We start from the raw sequence: 19222 nt of genomic DNA on the forward strand, positions 1-19222 counted from the left end.
ACTTTACTCTGTCTGAAGCAAATCCGATACTCGACAGAGAATATCTGGAGAGGGAAATGTCCTGGCAGTAAACTGTGCTCAAAAACTAACACGTGTATGGACAAAACCTCTGAAAGCTACCCAGAAAATGTCACACAAATAAAAAAAAAACACACACACGCGAGTACGTGTCAGGTCATACTCTGCTTAAGTCAATAAGTTCGTCCCAGCCATTTGCAACTTTCACTATTACTGGAAACTTCCCTCACTCCTAGTTAAGGAACTGATCCTTGCCTTGAACAGATTAGTTTATACATGCCAGCGAGGGGGGTGAGGGGGGGGGGGGGGGTAGTGATTAGCACTGCCATATCACTCGTGTCCCTAAAAGGAACATGGGATAGTTGGCATTTCATACTTTGCATAAAGGTCCTGTTGTAACAAGAGTAGGGTGACCAGATTCTCGAAACAAAAAACGGGGACAGGTCATAGACATAGAAGTAGGACTAAGGTTTGCCGTAACCATCGACATAAAAGTAGGACTATTTGACAGCTGTCATAGACATAGAAAAAGGACTACAAGGACAGCTCCCTCCGCAGACCTAGATGAAGCATTACAGACGATATTAGTTTTTGTCATACCTCATGTGGGCTACATAATGACAGAGATTGTCATCAGACTTGCAATTATACATCTTGGAAGATCATGAGGGGCCTAATTCAGAGTCCTGCGGTTAGGGTACTTCATCAGAAACTTGACTGACTACCTTGTCTGCAAAACCCTCTGCTTGCCCACTCTATTTTGATTAGGGTAGGCTGCCTGCGCTCCAACGGCATTGCCCCTTCAGGCTCTGCTCACGGAAATTTAACTTCGACCGCCCAGCAGAGTATGGGCAGTTAGAGTAAAGGCATCAGACGGTCTCAATTATTTCGAGTGAACAATATGATGTGCCCTTCTTTCCGTCCATCACTGCCCAATAGAAACTGGTGGTCACAAACAGAAAAACAAATAATCATACCCAACACCAAGATATAAAACACTCAGGGTGTGGGGGCATTTTTGTATTGTTTAGAATAATCTTCCACTTTAGAAGTTTGTTTCGAATAAACAAATATGTTTGGAGCGCGGTCATCAGAAACATGGCGGGCATGCACCAAACTTTTTGAGCAACAAAGATCACTTCAGGACTGAAGGTGTTCTCTTGATAAGGTGTCAGACCAGACTGATGGAGGCAATGACCGATGGCTGCCACGTCATGATGACATAGGTTGCGCTGCGTGAACAAAGAGAAGGGAAATCCCGAGAGAAAATGTCTCTCTTCAAAGGATTTCCCTTCCTGCTACAGCGCTCACCAGGCGCGCAACACCCATTGAACTCAAAGGGCTTCAGCCCCCCCGCCCCCCCCTCGTGTGTGGCAGCCCGGGATGAGACCGCTTCCCGGGCATGCCAGAGCACTTCACAGGTCTTTAAAAAGACCATTTGCATTTAATGAGGCCTCGCTGTTGTTTCACCCCTTCTAAGAGCCCCTGCAGCTCCACTCTGCCTAGATTCAGCCCCCCCACCCCCGAAATCAGCGCCACTCTGCCTACTGTTTAAAGATTCAGCCCCCCCCCGACATTTTTGCTTAGCCCCCCCCGAAATTTGGCTCTAGTTGCGCCTCTGGCGCTCACCACAGTGAAGTCACACGCAGTGAAAACAGAGCATGCGCGCGGAACAGTAAAAAACCGGGACATATCTGTGTTTAAACCGGACACTGTTCTAAAACGGGGACATTTGACTCACTTGGAAAGAAGTGTCGGGACACGGGGACACTTCTCTAAAAACGGGGACCGTCCGGGTAAAACCGGGACGTCTGGTCACCCTAAACAAGAGTGAGACAACACCCTAAAGCAGTGCTTCCCAAACTTTTTAGAACCACACCCAATTTTTAGAATGACAAACTTTTGTGACCTAGCTAGCTTCAGTGGACATGAGTCAGGCAATTTTTTAAGGCAACTAAAGCATCGTGTGGTAGCGCACTGCCATCTCAAGACAGCACGCTTTCAATCGAAATAGCAACCAAATCTGCAGAGATACAGTTTCACCGTAAAACCACACTGCACACAAATAATGTGTGGAAATCAGGTTTCGGTGAATATTTATCATTTGTGCATCACCATGTACAGTGTCTTGATTTGTTTCGATCCCAATAAAATGTTTGTTTCCATCACACTTCAGAACCACAAAAAATGTGCCTTGTTCCTGCTCTTCCAACTGCTAAATGTGTGCAGTTCATTCATAGGTATCCGCATTCTGCTGTGAGCTACAAAAATGAAATCCTACAGCCTTTGCTTTCACACTCCGTGTACCCCAGCGAGATGGTTACATAGTTCACTTTACTTTTCTTTCTCTGACTGCAAAGTGAGAGGTGTTTGTAAACATCAATCCCAAGGTCATCAGAATAAGCATCAGTTTGTGAGGTGTGTGAGATTTGGGATACTTCACATTCCTTTGATTTCAAGGAGACTTGGGCCTCATTGTCTCTGCAGTTAAGGTACTCCTTCCTGTTTGATTTGGCCTCCTATTGTCAGAAAAGAGCTTTAGTGTTGCTGTGGATGAGAGGAGGATGCTAAATGACCTCTCCAACACAGTGCATGTCTACTGTGTGTGCATTCCATCTGAGCAGGAGTATGTTTCTCTACTCAAAATGGGTGTGCACCTGCCGTTTAGGGAAGAATGCTCCATCCGTGTACAGGAATGGGTGCTGTTGGTCTGGCTGTACAGCCGGAACTATGGTGAGTAACATCTACATTTTAAAAGGTGCCTTTTCACTGCTCTCAGACATACTCCGCAGTACAATTCTTGACGACCGTAGCAATTAATGTTTGCATATTCTCAACTGTGCAGGTAAACGGGATACGGTGGAGTGCTTCTCCTGTGGCGGCTGCTTGGGGAACTGGATGGAAGGTGATAGCCCCTGGAAGGAGCATGCAAAATGGTTTCCAGAGTAAGTAAATAAATCCAGTACCAACAGACAATGATTAATATATATATTTTTTATTTGTTTTCTCTATTTGATCTCTGTATTTTATGCCTGTCCATTCTTTCTAAATCTAATTGTACCTCTGTAAATTTAGAAAAAGCTTTCAATGAGTTTGTAGGCCAAATGATGTCTTTATTGATTAAGAACCCAAGGGCAGAATCGTGACAGCTAATGCACTATGTAGGGCTGTACTTAAGAAAGATGAAATGTAAAGACAGTTTTCAAACATAAAATGAATATCTCACTATGAGAGAACAATCAAATTACAGGTCGTTGAACTTATACAAGTACAAATATTGAAGCACACAATGCAAGGAGCAAGACCCTTCACTGGCCTGTTTCTCCAAAATGCACTAATATGAAAAAATCAAGCTCGGTTAAAAGACCTCAGCGTATGCATCATTTTGAATGCCAAGAGGCATCCCCCAGGGCACTCACTACACCTCACCAAATGCCCAGCCTCCCAGTGAACTGAGGCACATCGGGATAATGGGGAAATTAACAACAACAAGCTGTAACCAATAAGGGCATAAATGTCTCGTGGTCTCTTAACCTTTCAAGAAATGCTATATTGTAACTGACCTCACTGAAATTAAGAATCAAAGGCAACCTTCACCACAAATTTCAGTGACCTACAAATAAAACCTGCAGAGCAGGTACAGAGGGACCACAAACGGTTTATTTCAGCTTGGACAACATGATTGGTATGCCACCCTAAGATCAGATTGAGTTCAAAGACCACCAGACTGACCAAACGGGAAGCCTAAAAGAGCTGCATGAAATAAGGAATAGATTTTACATTTAACCCCCAGTAGTGACAAAAACGCCTTAGTTTTTGCCAAATGTAAGTGCTTGGATGACCAACCTGACACAATCTGTACCAAAAAGTTAAGAGTTGACTAGAAACTTTCTATAGAGTTGGTACATGCAATCCTGATAACGAAAATCCACGAAGCCAGTCATCTTGATTCATCCGAACATAACCCAGGTATTGCTCTAATGCTTGGTTCTACTGTTTTTTCTGCCTGTCCTTTCGTTTGAGGAACATAATTAGTCGGCCTGTTATTGACAATTTGAATGTGCTATAGTATCATTGTCCAAAATTGAGTATTGATTTGTGCTCCAAGATCAGTTTTCCTTCCTTCAGGGCTACAATGAATTTAACAATTTAATTTAGGAAGACATTAGAAAAGGTGGATGGAAGCTTGGGTAACGGAATAAATGTGCCCATCTCAGTGAAGCAGCCAATGGCAAGGTGTATGGTACTGCGCTTATCGGACTTCCGTAATTGCACTAGAAAAAACCTTAAAGTCTTTAGACCAACGGTGTCTCAGGGTAGGAACTGCTTGTGAGTCATGCTGGCTTCAAATGTTCATTCTTAAACAGATAAAACCGGCTTTTACACGTCTGTTCCTATTCCTCTTTAGATCTGATAATCAACTAAGCATGTAACCTGCTTCAATGTTCTCCCTGGAAATCCTGCTATTTACTTACAATGGCTCCACCTTCGTAACTTGCCTTTTCTGTCCAGGTGGCTTCTGATGATAGTGGCTGGATAAAGCTGCTATCATTATTGATGTCACTAGACCCCTGTTCAAATATACGTAACTCTGCATCGCTAATCTTTGTAGTTTGCCTCTTCATGCAATAGCTGAAACTGCTCTAAAGCTATTGTATTCTGTTGCGCAAGAATATACGGTGTGGCCCACTCCAGGGCATCTTTGGTGGGATAGGGTAACATAAATGACCCCTTAGCATTGTCTGCTTGGAGTTGTTTTAGGCAGAACATGTAGTGAAGGTGATGAGGATCGTCAGTAAATTTTCTGGGGTGCTAAATTAGCTCCTGAAAAGGCCAGGGGAGCCAGAGATGCAAATTGACTGCTCAGTTTTAACTGTAAAATATAGAATTTTTATGGTGTTCAGTTGATTGTAAAATAATTGTGATATGACGTATCCTTTAGGTTCAGGTTTTATTGTAATCGCAGAAGTCTTTTATTTCTAATTGAATGTAATGTTGCGCTCGAGAGGTAGGTATGAATGCTTGCTCACGAACCGCTACAATGGGATTACTATATCATGTGAAGCGCTCTGACACCCTAATGGGTCACGTTTGCGCTATAATAGATAAATCTAGACATGTGTGTATATGCAAAACAATGGTTCACTAAGGGCTCATTTAATAAATCATTAACACATTTGAGGCAGACAGATTGCACAGCACAGGCATTCATGGTTATGAATTACAAAACTGACGCATTTGATCAAAACTGTTTTTAAAAAGCCGTCACAAGGAACGCAAATAATCTAAAAAAATTATCATAAAAATGCTGATGTAGAACAATGAATGTGATTAAAAATGTGTTTATACAGACAGCAAATGACCAAGATCAGATCAACATTTCTTGGTATATAATTGAAATAACTTCTAAAGCACAATGTTCCAATTAATGCAGAGGAACCTAGTCTATTTGCTGTAGTGTCGATGATGCTTCCACCTTGTCAGTAACGCTAAGATAATCATCAGGACAGTGTAAGACTACACAACACCTGAAAAGGCCCAATATTATTAAAAAATCATAATGCCAAAGTATTAGTGTTGGACGCTAGTATCAATATATAACATGTAGTCGCTTACTGTGTAGGGCATAAAAATGGCCCTAAAATTGAAAAGTACATCAAAATCAAATCGGGCTACATACAAAGTTTTTGTTTTATTATTTGCGAGAGCTGTAGACAAGAAAAACCATATATATTCATTATTAATAAACTAGAGGTGCATGAAACTCTCCCTCAAGTCTGTAGTTGATACAGTACCTTCAGATCTTCTTTAGCTGAATGAAAGCAGCCCGCGATTTGCCGCCCTGCTTGTCTGTGACACTGCCCAGATAGGTGAAGGCCTCAACTTCCTTCTGTGCTTCACTTACAAGAGTAACTGTAGTTGTGCTGGCCATGTTAGCCTTAAGGCTCTTGGTTTTTCTCCTTTGGACGTTGAGGCCTATTTGTGCTAATGTGGCTACGACATTGTTGAGCTTCTCTTGCATCTGCACATTTTTATGGGAGAGTAGGACTAGTTCATCTGCAAATTCCAGGTTGTCAAGTTGGTACAAGGTGTCCACTGGATCCCACCTCTTTGCCTTGCTGTGCTTGTCTTCATGATCCAATCTATGGCCAGCAGAAAGACAAAGGGCGAGAGCAAACAACCCTGGCAGACTCTGGTCCTAACTTGGAAGGCTTCTGTTTGTTGTCCTCCATGGACTATCTTGCAAGTCATTCCCTCGTAAAAGTTCCTAATGATTCTTACGAGTTTATCTGGCACACCGTAGTGGCAATGAGGTTGATAGAGGAGGGAGTTCTATTCCATCGACTGCTGTGAAGTGTTGCATGTAATCTAGTCTTTACAGGTTCTATCTTTGTGGAAGCCAGCTTGCTGGTCTGGCAACTGAGCATTGACTTGCTTCTTCATTCTGTAGAGGATGACTCTGTTGAACACTTTGCCTGGGTTGATAGAAGAGTTATCCCTCTGTAGCCCGCAGTTACTCGGGTCATCTTTCTTGGGGATCTTGATGAGCTATCCCTCCTGCCAGTCTGATGATACCTTCTCCTCTTCCTAGAGCCTTCCAAACATATGGTACAGCATGTCCACTGATGTTTCAATGTCTGTCTTCAGTGCCTCTGTAGTACTGTTGTCAGGTCCTGCTACCTTCCCATTTTTCAGATGTTTGATGACCTGCGTATTCCTTCCTTGGTTGGTCTGTTGCAGTCAATTGGCAAGTCCTTGTCCGCTGCGGTCGCGGCCGGCATGGCTTGTGGGTGGGGGGGAGGGGGTATTTGCACGGGGAGGGGGTGGTCACGAGGGGTGGTTAATTTAATTGAAAAGAAAATTAAACTTACCTTTCCGCCTGCCGAGCCCCGCGTCTTCTCTGCTCCTGCTCACAGAAAGCAGAAGCAGGCAGTCAGCCACCCGCCCCTAAGCCAATCACAATGCTGCAAGCAGGTTTGTGATTGGTCGGGATGCCGCCCAGCCAGCGGCTTATGGGGAAGCCATATTCTCCATGCAGGCTACAATACAGCCTACATGGAGAAGGGCAGAGTGCAAATGACTGGTTTGGGCGGCCCCAGGGTGGATGCTCCTTCAACCTTTCTGGCCCCTAAACTATGGACCACCCTTCTGCAGAATGTTTGCGCCTTGTCCAATGAACAGATTTTGATAAAACTTTTAAAGACTTGGATTATTTCATAGTGCTCACCAGCTTTAAATATACCCCCCGCCCCCCTCTTTTTAGCGTTTGTAGTGCTGGGATGCTTTCGCCAGCTGTGCGCTAAGCAAATGGCACATTGATTAATTCATTATGGAAATAATCCCTCAAGGCTTCTAATTTGATGACCAAATTGCAGTCTTGATGCAGCATACTAGTCCTGGCTCATTAAAAGAATATAAGGGTTATTGTATAATGGAAAGCAAGGTCAGAGTCATGTTTCAGAGTACATAGAACCAAAGGGGCCTATTGAGAAGATGCACTTTGAGGTACGTTATACTAGTACTACAATAGCACTAATAACGTACTACAATTCCTATTCACATACCTACATGGGTAGGACTACGTCTCACGTCATACTATCTTTTATGTGTGGAAACCTCTTTCCAGACGGTGAAGATCTCCGCACACTTAGGTATACATTTCAGTAGTAAAAGTGGGAGGGACAAAGGGGGCTGACCGGCAAATGGAGATTACTTACAACTAAATATGAGGGATTAATGGAGGGATTTAGGAGGAGTTAAGGAGGGGTTTAAGGGGGGACATGCACCCACCTACAAAAGTGTAAGCCCATTGCTGTTCACAGACTGCACTTCTATAGTTACTATAGCCGAAAAGGACACAAGAAAGTCATAAATGTACTCCAACTCAGACTTAGAGTAAGTCTAGCACCACTCATAGCCATCCACTGGTATTGCAACACCCTCTCATAAACAAGCATTTGCACGGCAAATTGGTCTCGCATTTGTGAGAGTTAGAGGCATTGGCGATGTAAATGACAATGTCTTTTACCTATGTGTTTTGGATTGGAGTGGATGTATGTGCTGTGCAGTGGAATTCTGTGGGTTGGATTGGAATTGTTAGTTGTGGAATTGTGTATGGTGGAATGTGTAGAGTGGATTTGTGTAGTGAAAGTTTGTGATATGGTGTGTAGTGGAAAAATGTGGATAGTAATTATGTGGTATTGACTGTACTGGAATTATGTGGAGTGGGATTGTGTGTGAGAGTAATTATGTGGAATTGCATTTTGTGTTGTGGAGTTTAACTATGTGGTGTGATGTTAAATTTTGTATCATGATGTGGAATTCTGTGGTGTTAATTGGACGTATATGGTGTGTTGCATAATTGTGTTGTTGAGTTGAAATATGTGAATTGTTGTCTAATTATGTGGTGTGGAATGGAAATGTATAGAGTTGAATTATGGGAAGTGGAAGTGTGTGGCGTTGAGTAAAATTAGGGCAGATTGGAATTATGTGGCAAGGTATGAAATGCATAAAAACATGGAGCCTCTGCATTGAGATACACGCACACATATATCTCACCATATTCAGTGGATTTCAACCACCACCACGGTAGCCGCTCACGAGCATTGAAGAAATATACGATTCCAACAAACAAAGCGGGTACAGTGGGATGCGGGTAGTAGTTTTTTTTAAAAACAGTGCAGCGTACAAGCAGGAAACTACCAACTGATCTCTATACATTCACTGAAAGAAAGAAAACAGGACGACAGGAAACTCTAGGCAGTGACCAGCATAAAGGTTTAACTCAAGCTGTGCCTATCAGAGAAGGCACACCAACAGACACAAGCTGTGATTAGCAAGAAAGTGTGACCCACAGCAATGATAACCGTGCATACACACTGCCAAAAGCTGGCTGAAGGTGAAATAACGGCCGTGCTCAAGTTTAACAAGCGCAGCCTTTAATATAATGAATCTCTGCCAGTTGTTGAGAGCGCGTGGGCAATATCAACAGTTTTAAAAAACTCTCGTAGAGAGAGGCAGAACAGGTGATTATGCCAGTGCTAGCACCCCTTAACAAGTTTAAGCTATTGGCATTGTAAATAACAATGCCTTTTATTTATGTTTTAAAAAAGGAAGAAAAAAAAAAGCATTGTTATTTGTAATATCAGTAGCTTAAACATGCCTAAATGCGAGACCTAATGCATTGCAAATGCTTGTTATTGTTTACAACTTCCAACTTTGCCCAGTGTATTTTCCCATCTATTTAAGAAGGACTTCAGATATTTTTTATGATACATTCCCACCTTATCCATTACATTCAAAACCTACGAATGGAGACACGATCAATGTTGTGTGACAAAATACATTATCGTTACAGGGAAGATAAATAATGGCAGAAATAACAGAAGCCATCAGTTAGGTGATGATTGATAGCCCTCAAAGAGTCTCACAGATTCCCCCAACACTAAAGATATCTGCGGTCGTGAGCAGGCGGGAAGACACTTGTGGTATTCCACAGCCCGTGCCATTATGATGTAATCACGTTCGGGATAAATGAAGTGCAGCTGTTTATTCAACTTCAGCTTATCCTGTCTTCTATTTCAACATCTGCTGTTACAGCAATAAGTACACTCACGTGAACTCATTAAAAGTCACTGCTCAGCCAACTGATGCGCGCAGGGAAAGTGCAAGCTGAACAGCAGTGCAACACGTTAGTGCTAAAATAAGATAGTCAATCAATTAGGTAGCTCAACATTCATGGGCAGCGATTATCATTTTAAAGCATACCCAGCAGAAAGGAACATATTTTTTTATATACATAGTTATTTTTATACCACAAATACAAAGCAACATATCTTGTTGCTTTGGTGCTTTCTTTTATGTTGTTTTTGGCTATATTCCTTTTCATTCCCGTTAGACAAAGTGAGCGGATTGGCGGCTAGTTTGCCGACTTTGGTGCTGGAGACCAGGGTTCGAGCCTCAGGGTCGGTCCACATTCTGTGAGTTTCGGCAAATCACTTTATCTCCCAGTGCCTGAATGTGTCATTGCGTAATGTAATCGGTGCTCATGTAAAGCACTTCAATACCTTCGGGTCGAGTTTGCGCTATATATCTATACAAGTCCACTGTTTCCCCAAGTGAAAACACGCCGATGCGGCTTGCATTTTCTTATGAACCATCGTTAATGCGATGACTGTTAAAATTAAACAAACACATGTGTATGAAAAGAATACAAAATCGTTATTATTAGAAAAAAACATTTTTTACTTAACTTGGAAACGATTTAAATCCAAGCAGACAGAGAGGTTCAGTGGTGCTTTCTTTTATGTTGTTTTAGGCTATATTCCTTTTCACTCCCGTTATACAAAGTGAGCGGCTGTGGTCTGATGGCTAATTTGCCGACTTTGGTGCTGGAGACCAGGGTTCGAGCCTCGGGGTCGGTCCACATTCTGTGATTTTCGGCAAATCACTTTATCTCCCAGTGCCTGAATGTGTCATTGCGTAATGTAATCGGTGCTTATGTAAAGCACTTCAATACCTTCTGGTCGAGTTTGAGAGTTTGCGCTATATATATATCTATACAAGTCCACTGTTTCCCGGAGTGAAAACATGCCGATGCGGCTTGATGGGCATGCGCGAACATGCAGGGGGAGCGCTTACAGACCGGGAGCTGGAAACGACATCACGTGCGCACCGTTGTGATTAAGCTGGGCGCCAGAAGAAAGTGCGGTGAGTAAAGGGGGCAGTAGCCTTGGAAGGTTACAAATGACGACATAATCGGCATGAGGCGGGACTACCAAGCCGTAAACAAATCAGAGAGCAGCATTTACTGACCTAAGCCAGTGGGCGGAGCTTCCAAGAAGCTTCCCCACTAAAGTGTATACTGCATGTCTTGGAGAGACGGTGCAAGCACTGTCTAGGCGAGACCTAAAAATAATTGATTCAGGGAATTGAAATAAAAGTCCACAGGAATTAATGTTAAATTAAATAACTTATTTTAACTTTTTTAAAATAGAAATAAATATAATGCTAAAAAAATATAAACAAAGCATACTTATTAGTTTAATATAAAATGTTAACCTTTTTAAAATTAAAACTTTACCTTTCTTATTTTTTTAATAATGAAGTACATTTTCTTAATTTCTCTTTGTAGCTCTTATTAATATTTACTTCTTAATAAATAAATATAAAATGTTATCCTTTGGGTGAGATTTTAATAACTCTGAAGAAAAATACTTTTTATTCAAATTAATATATTCAGAATAATAAAAAAGTACATTCAAAATTAAGTTAAAAATGCCCTAGCATTTATTCTACATTTAAAATAAATATTTGAAAGGAATTTACATCATTAATGATACTAATAATATTTTTACAATTTTATTTTATTTGAATAAACTTAAAAGGTTTTCCCCATACTTTTAAATAGGGCTATCTTGGTGGTGGTGATCTCTGCCTACATGTGAAAACTTACAAGATGTAACTTTACACTCGTAACTTGGGCTCCACCCCCTGAAATCAAGGGTTCAGACTTTAACCCGTTCCCTGCTCATGACGGAACCACTCCGTCATGAGCCACGGGCGCCGTGTGCTCATGACGTAGTGGTTCCGTCATGCTGCGGCCGTTGGCGGCCGCTCCACCCACGCGGCACTGATTCCCGGCCTGTGCGGGCGATCAATGCAAGTGGGCGGAGTCGTGACGGAACCACTCCGTCATGAGCACAGCGCGCCCGTGGCTCATGACGGAGTGGTTACGTCACGAGCATGGCGGCGCCGCGCTGACCCCGAAACCCCCAGCGCTGCGGCGGAATTCGTGCCGCGGCGAAGGGGTTAAACCTGCACTCTGTATCAAATTTATACTTGTAATGGTGAAAAGCCTAAAGAAGAAAATTTGCTACAAAGTGTTAGAGTAAACTTACAGTACAGATTTGATCACTTGTAAGTTTACCCTTGGGAATACCTGTAGTAAAGTGACCCTTTTTCCATGGTTGCCCCCACTTTTTGCCTAATGTTGATGTACTTTGACTGAGTCTGCCCTGGGTTCCTGTGAAGCCAAGTACCCAGGGCCTATGTTCTTTCCCTTAAACTGTACTGCTGCAAAACCCAATTGGGAACTCTTACACTGCCATTGCAGTCAGCGTGTTTTAGTGCAGAAAAAGTTTTGTGCACATGTTCACACATTCCTGTATGCCATGCCTTCAATCCAGCTCGCCCCCACCAGTTTTGACCCCCACTTTGGGCAGGAGAATCGGCAGGAAAACCAAAGTTAGGAGGAGAGGTGTACCCACCTTTTCCAACCCCACCCCTCAGGTGGGGGAGGCGATGTGAAGCACAACTCTCAGGCCCCGCCATCTTGCAGGTGGGGGACACAGCGAACCAAAGTGAGGCTTATGCCCCCCCAAACTGGAGAGTGCCATAATAGGGGGTGTACCCACCTCAAAGAAGGGACCTATTGGTCCCGACCTGTACCTACCTGTAATTCCCCTAAATTTAGTATTTAGGGGCAACCCTGAACCTTGCCTCCTCAGACCATAGCCGGCAAGAAGGACCATAGCCGAGAAGAAGAAACCAGAAGAAGAAGAACCGAACAGCCACGCAGAGAGAAGAAGAAGAGGAAGACACCCTTGTGAGAAGGTGGCCTGATATATGCTGTCCACTAGTTCTAGTGGGCACCTTGTATCAGTCCAAACAATCCCTTATGGTGATAGGTTAAAGACAACCTTTATTGAAAGCTATCCTAGGGGTAGCTATGGAGAGCAGCCTTCAGGCTAAGTCTTGAAGGAATGTAAAGCAGCTTGTTTTACCAGTCTATAATCTCTTGAATGATCAAATGAAAGGACAACCACACCAGGTATATCTTTAAAATATATGTATTTAGGTTAACACACACCTCTCTAGTCTCTTTATGAGGCTGGAGTTCGAAGAACTTAAGTTACAATATAGCAATCATCAGTAAAAGCACAAATACACGTTTCGGCCCTAGGGGCATACCAAACCATATACCAAAAAAGTGGTATAAGAACCACACTGGAACAGACACTAGGCCTATTGCCTCTAGAATCGCTGGGACCCCAAGGAACCACCCAAGGGGACCCACGGGGACTGTATGCAGTGTGTAAACACAACCGCGGGTTCCTATTATCTTCTATGGGCAATGTTGCCGTTGGAAATTTAAAGATTAGGGACACTTCTAATCGAGTCAGGACCAAACCCTTTTGGACTTAAGATGTTCTAGGGCTAGCACCCACGGGAGCACCGGAGTACTCGAGTTACCTCACTTAGGGAAGCCGGGTGCATAGGTGTCTTTTGGTGTCGGGTCGCGTCGTCGATTTCATTTTAGAGAGGAAGCAGCTAGGCTGTGGTCCTGATTAGCAGGGCCACAGCCAGACTAAGGTCGAAAAACAGTGAAACACCAGCAAAAAATGGGGGTACCCATGTGAATCAGATCCTACTCTCCTACACAACCCCCCCACCCCCAAACGCAGGGACATTAAACTAACCTTGACCAGTTGAGTCTTCATGTTTTAAGTGGAAATACCTAGAGAGTCCATCTGCATTGGCATGGTTACTCCCAGGTCTATGATCCACTGTAAAGTCCATCCCTGTAGGGAAATGGACCACCTCAGCAGTTTGGGGTTTTCACCCTTCATTCGTTTTAGCCATGAGAGGGGCTTATGGTCTGTCTGAACAAGGAAGTGAGTACCAAACAAGTATGGCCTCAACTTATTCAAAGCCCAAACCACAGAAAAGGCCTCCCTCTCAATGTTTGACCAACATTTCTCTCTAGGGGTCAGCCTTCTGCTTATGAAAGCTACTGGCTGATCCTGACCTTCTTCATTCAATTGTGACAGTACAGCCCCAACCCCCAATTCAGATGCATCAGTTTGAACAATGAACTTCTTGGAGTAGTCAGGACTCTTCTGAATGGGAGCAGTACACATGGCCTGCTTCAGGTCATCAAATGCCTTTTGACAGCTAGCTGTCCACTGAACCTTTTGGGGCATTTTCTTGGAAGTCATTCAAGGGTGTCACTATTGATCCATACCCTTTGACAAATCTCCTATAGTACCCAGTCAGGCCTAAGAAGGCTCTCATCTGAGTCTGGGTGGTTGGAGCAACCCAGTCCATTATGGTCTGGATCTTGCTCTGCAATGGTTGAACCTGGCCTCCATCTACAAGGTGACCCAGGTACACAACCTGACTTTGCCCTATCTGGCACTTAGTAGCCTTGATAGTTAGGCCGGCTTTTTGCAGGGCCTCCAAAACATTCCTGTAGTGGACCAGGTGATTCTCCCAGGTGGAGCTAAAGACAGCAATATCATCTAGATATGCTGCACTAAAGGCTTCCAGACCTGTGAGAACTGTATTCACCAACCTTTGGAAAGTGGCAGGTGCATTTTTTTAGACCAAAGGGCATTACCACAAATTGATAGTGCCCACTAGGGGTTGAAAATGCTGTTTTTGGCTTTGCATCATCAGCTAGTCTGATCTGCCAGTAGCCAGCTGTCAAGTCAAATGTGCTGAGGTACTTGGCTGAGGCCAAAGTATCTATGAGCTCATCTGCCCTTGGTATGGGATGGGCATCAGTGCTAGTGACTGCATTGAGACCCCTGTAGTCCATACAAAACCTCAACTCTCTTTTTCCACCACTGGTGTGAGATTTTGGCACAAGGACCACTGGACTAGCCCAAGGGATATCTGAGGGTTCAATCACACCCAAATCCAACATTTTCTGGACTTCTGTCCTGATACAGTCCCTGATATGGTCAGGTTGCCAATACATCTTACTTTTAATAGGCAGACTGTCCCCAGTGTCCACTTCATGAGTTCACCAGGTAGTCTGACTTGGAGTCAGTGAGAACATGTGTCTGAACTGATTGAGAACCTGTCTGCAATCAGTTTGCTGCTGGGCAGTGAGGCTGCCTGCCAAGGCTACACCATCAACTGACCCATCATCAGGGTTCTGTAAGAGGAGGTCAGGGAGTGGGTCACTCTCTTCATACTGTCCCTCATCAGTTGCCATGAGCAAGCCCATGTCAGCCCTGTCCACATATGGCTTCAGCCTGTTGACATGGAGAACCCTATGGGGACTCCTGGGAGTTCCTAGGTCCACTAGATAAGTAACCTCTCCCTTCTGTTCAACAATAGTGTAGGGTCCACTCCACTTGTCTTGGAGAGCTGCTGGGGCCACAGGCTCCAACACCTACACTTTCTGTCCTGGCTGGTAAACAGTCAGTACAGCCTTTTGATCATGCCAGGCTTTTTGCAGTTCCTGGCTAGCCTCAAGGTTTTTGTTTGCCTTTTTCATGTACTCAGCCATCCTGGAGCGGAGACCAAGTACATAGTCCACTATGTCTTGCTTTGGGGGCTTGAGAGGTAACTCCCATCACCAAACACAATGGACCCCTGACAGGGTGACCAAACAAAAGTTCAAATGGGCTGTAGCCAACCCCATTTTGAGGCACCACCCTGTATGCAAATAAAAGGCAGGGCAAGAGCAGGTCCCATTTTCGCCTAAGCTTCTCTGGGAGTCCTTTGATCATGCCCTTTAAGGTTTTGTTGAATCTCTCAACTAAACCATTGCATTGTGGGTGATAGGGTGTGGTGAATTTGTAATTCACTCCACACTCCTTCCACATAGCGGTTAAGTAACTTGACATAAAGTTTGCATCTGTCAGATACTACCTCCTTAGGAAAGCCTACTCTTGAGAACACACTCATGAGAGCTCTTGCCACTAACGTTGCTGTAGTGGTCCTGAGGGGAATTTGCTCCTGGGTACCTGGTGGCATGATCCACCACCACCAGTATAAACCTGTACCCAGATGCTGTTTGAGGATCCATGGGACCAACAATGTCAATCCCATCCCTCTCAAAGGGAACCCCCACCACAGGTAGTGGTATCAGGGGAGCCTTTGAGGTGCCACCTGCTTTGCCACTGGCTTGGCAGGTTACACAGGAGCGACAAAACTCCTTTGTGTCTTCAGACATGTGGGGTCAGTGAAAGTGAGGAACAATTCTGTCCCAAGTCTTGTTCTGGCCTAGGTGTCCTGCTAGGGGAATATAATGGGCTAGTGTCAATAGGAAACCCCTAAACTTCAGAGGTATAACCAACCTCCTGGATGCACCAGGCTTGGGGTCTCTACTCTCTGAGTATAGGAGTCCATCATCCCAATAAACTTTATGGGTGCCACTAGCATTCCCAGAAGCCTCATCAGCAGCTTGCTGTCTGAGGGTTTCAAGAGAGGGGCAGGTTTTCTGCTCCTGGTTCAGATCAGACCTGTGACCTAGTCACAGCAAAGACATGTGCAGGGATCCCTAACATGTCTGCATGTGTCCTGAGCTCCATTTAAGCCCAAGCTGAAATTTCCAGATCATTGCCAAGCAAGCACTGTACTGGTAGGTCTGCACTTACCACAACCTTCTTAAGGCCAGTTACCCCTCCCCAGGAGAAGTTAACAACTGCCAGAGAATGGTCTGTTCTGACATTGCTAGCATTGGTCACTTGGTACATTTCACCAAGTATAAGCTGCCCAGGATCCACAAGATCTTTTGTCACCATTTTGACACTTGCTCCTGTGTCCCTGAATGCCCAAGCTTCTACTCCATTAATTAAAGGCTGCTGTCTGTATTTGCCCAGGTTACTGGGGCTCACAAAGGGGGACATATCCATGCCCCCATCACTGACCAGCACAGTTGGTACTCTGACTAGGCCAGAGTCCATCTCAGAACCCAGGGTCAACTCTACTACACCCTTATTCTGTGTATTTCCACCACCAATTGTAACTGCACTAGGGGGAGCAGGTGCCTTAGGGGCATTGGTGGGGGCTGGAGTATTTTCTTTGGTCTTGGTGCAGTCACTAGTCCAGTGAGTTTTCTGTTTACAGATTTTGCACCAAGGTTTCTTTTGGCCTTTCCCTTTGTTAGCCTGTGAATCCCCACCTGAAGAAGATTTTTGGGGCCCTTGTGAAGACCTCTGGTCTTTACCCTTGTTCCCACCCTTATCAGAGTTTTTGTAATCTTGCTTCTTAGGGTCACCACCTTGGTTCTGTACTTTCTGCCTCACCCTGGTTCTGATCCATTTGTCTGCCTTCTTTCCCAACTCTTGGGGAGAGGTCAGATCCGAGTCTACCAGGTACTGGTGCAACAGCTGATTTTGACAGTTATTAAGAATCTGCTCCCTCATTATCAGATTGTACAATCCTTTGAAGTCACACACTTTACTGCCCAATCACCAACCTTCCAGAGCCTTTGCAGTACAGTCAACAAAGTCAACCCAGTCCTGATTGTGTGCCTTTTGGGTGTCTCTGAACGTTAACCTGTATTGTTCAGTGGTTAGGCCAAACCCATCTATCAGTGCACTTTTCAAGACTTTGCAGTCATCAGCATCCTCTTCTCTTACAGCCAGGAGCTCGTCTCTACCTTTGTCTGCAAAGGAGAGCCATAAGATTGCTGCCCACTGACCTTGAGGGACCTTCTGTACTTTACAGGCCCTCTCCAAGGCAGTTATCCATTTGTGGATGTCATCCCCACTCTGGTAGGGATGGACACTCTTACTTGGGTTTCTATGGTCATAAGACCTCTCACTATCTCTAGGGAAATTGCTGCCACCAAGGGACTGTAGTCTCTCCTTTTTACTAGCTCTGTAGAGCTCCAGGGCTTCCCTATCTAAGGCCATCTGTTGCTTTCTGAGGTTGAACCTGTCTTGCTCATACTTCAGCAGTCTCTCTCTCCTCTCCTAGGAGGTTTCACTCCCTCTGTGAGAAGAAACAGAGGTTCCTATAGAGGAGTTAGACTGGATAGATCCCCTTGACATAGATCTGTCCCTTCTAGCCCTGTTGTCAGGCCTACCAGGAGGAATGAAGGAAGTGGCATTATTGTCATCCTCCTCATCCTCATCCTGGTGGTCTGTGTTCACCAGAGTCTGGTCATTGTCACCAGTCTGGCCTACATCATCAGGCCCACTAGACCCTGTGATATCATCCAGTTTCAGTATCTTTATGAGATGCTGGGTGGATGGACGTTTGCCTGTCTTCAGCTTCCTAATGGAACATAAGGCCCTAAGCTGAGCAAAGGTGAGGGAAGGAGCTCACTGTTTCCTGGTTGGGACCCAGTGGTTCCTGGCTGGTTAGACATTACTAATGTGGTGTGGTGTATTGCACTACCTATACTAGTGTGGCCTACTAAACTCTCTTGAGTTGTAGAAAGGGTGTGCTATCCCTTAACACACAACTCTAAGTTCAGTAGAACTTACTGTAGCTAAACTTGATATTATATGTACCTCAGGTACCTTTAGTGGTTTTCAGTTGATCAATCCAATTGAGATTATCTGGTAAAACAATAGCAAGCTGGAATCCCACATGCTGCACACCAATGTGAGAAGGTGGCCTGATATATGCTGACCACTTGTTAGTTCTAGTGGGCACCTTATATCAGTCCAAACAACCCCTTATGGTGATAGGTTAAAGACAACCTTTATTGAAAGCTATCCTAGGGGTAGCTATGGAGAGCAGCCTTCAGGCTAAGTCTTGAAGGAATGTAAAGCAGCTTGTTTTACCAGTCTATAATCTCTTGAATGATCAAATGAAAGGACAACCATACCAGGTATATCTTTAAAATATATGTATTTAGGTTAACACACACCCCTCTAGTCTCTTTATGAGGCTGGAGTTCGAAGAACTTAAGTTACAAGATAGCAATCATCAGTAAAAGCACAAATACACGTTTCGGCCCTAGGGGCGTACCAAACCATATACCAAAAAAGTGGTATAAGAACCACACTGGAACAGACACTAGGCCTATTGCCTCTAGAATCGCTGGGACCCCAAGGAACCACCCAAGGTAGTGACACAGGGGACCCACGGGGACTGTATGCAGTGTGTAAACACAACCGCGGGTTCCTATTATCTTCTATGGGCAATGTTGCGGTTGGAAATTTAAAGATTAAGGACACTTCTAATCGAGTCTGGACCAAACCCTTTTGGTCTTAGGAAGTTCTAGGGCTAGCACCCACAGGAGCACCGGAGTACTTGAGTTACCTGACCCAGGGAATCCGGGTGCATAGGTGTCTTTTGGTGTCGAGTCGCGTCGTCGATTTCAATGGAAGCCTGCAAAGAACTGCTGCTGCCGTGAAGAGGAGAAGTGTCCAAAGAGATCCAAGCCTGGATCTAGGATGTAAGTAACCTAAAAGCAGATGGGCCAGAGTCTGGGTCACTTGCCAGTGAC

General features: G+C 44.3%; 1 protein-coding gene across 6 annotated transcripts in view; it reads left to right on the forward strand.

Annotated features, from left to right (window-relative positions):
* The window catches only part of LOC146865554 (baculoviral IAP repeat-containing protein 1-like), a 1189967-nt gene that overhangs the window by 357209 nt on the left and 813536 nt on the right, over positions 1-19222 (forward strand). For all 6 annotated transcript variants that reach the window (XM_085632369.1, XM_085632370.1, XM_085632371.1 and 3 more), the window contains one exon: positions 2864-2963. In XM_085632369.1, coding sequence (XP_085488495.1) covers positions 2864-2963 — 100 coding nt within the window. The remainder of the gene's footprint in view (positions 1-2863; positions 2964-19222) is intronic.

Source organism: Triturus cristatus, chromosome 2_1 (assembly GCF_964204655.1).
Source record: "Triturus cristatus chromosome 2_1, aTriCri1.1, whole genome shotgun sequence".
NCBI classification, from domain to species: domain Eukaryota; kingdom Metazoa; phylum Chordata; class Amphibia; order Caudata; family Salamandridae; genus Triturus; species Triturus cristatus.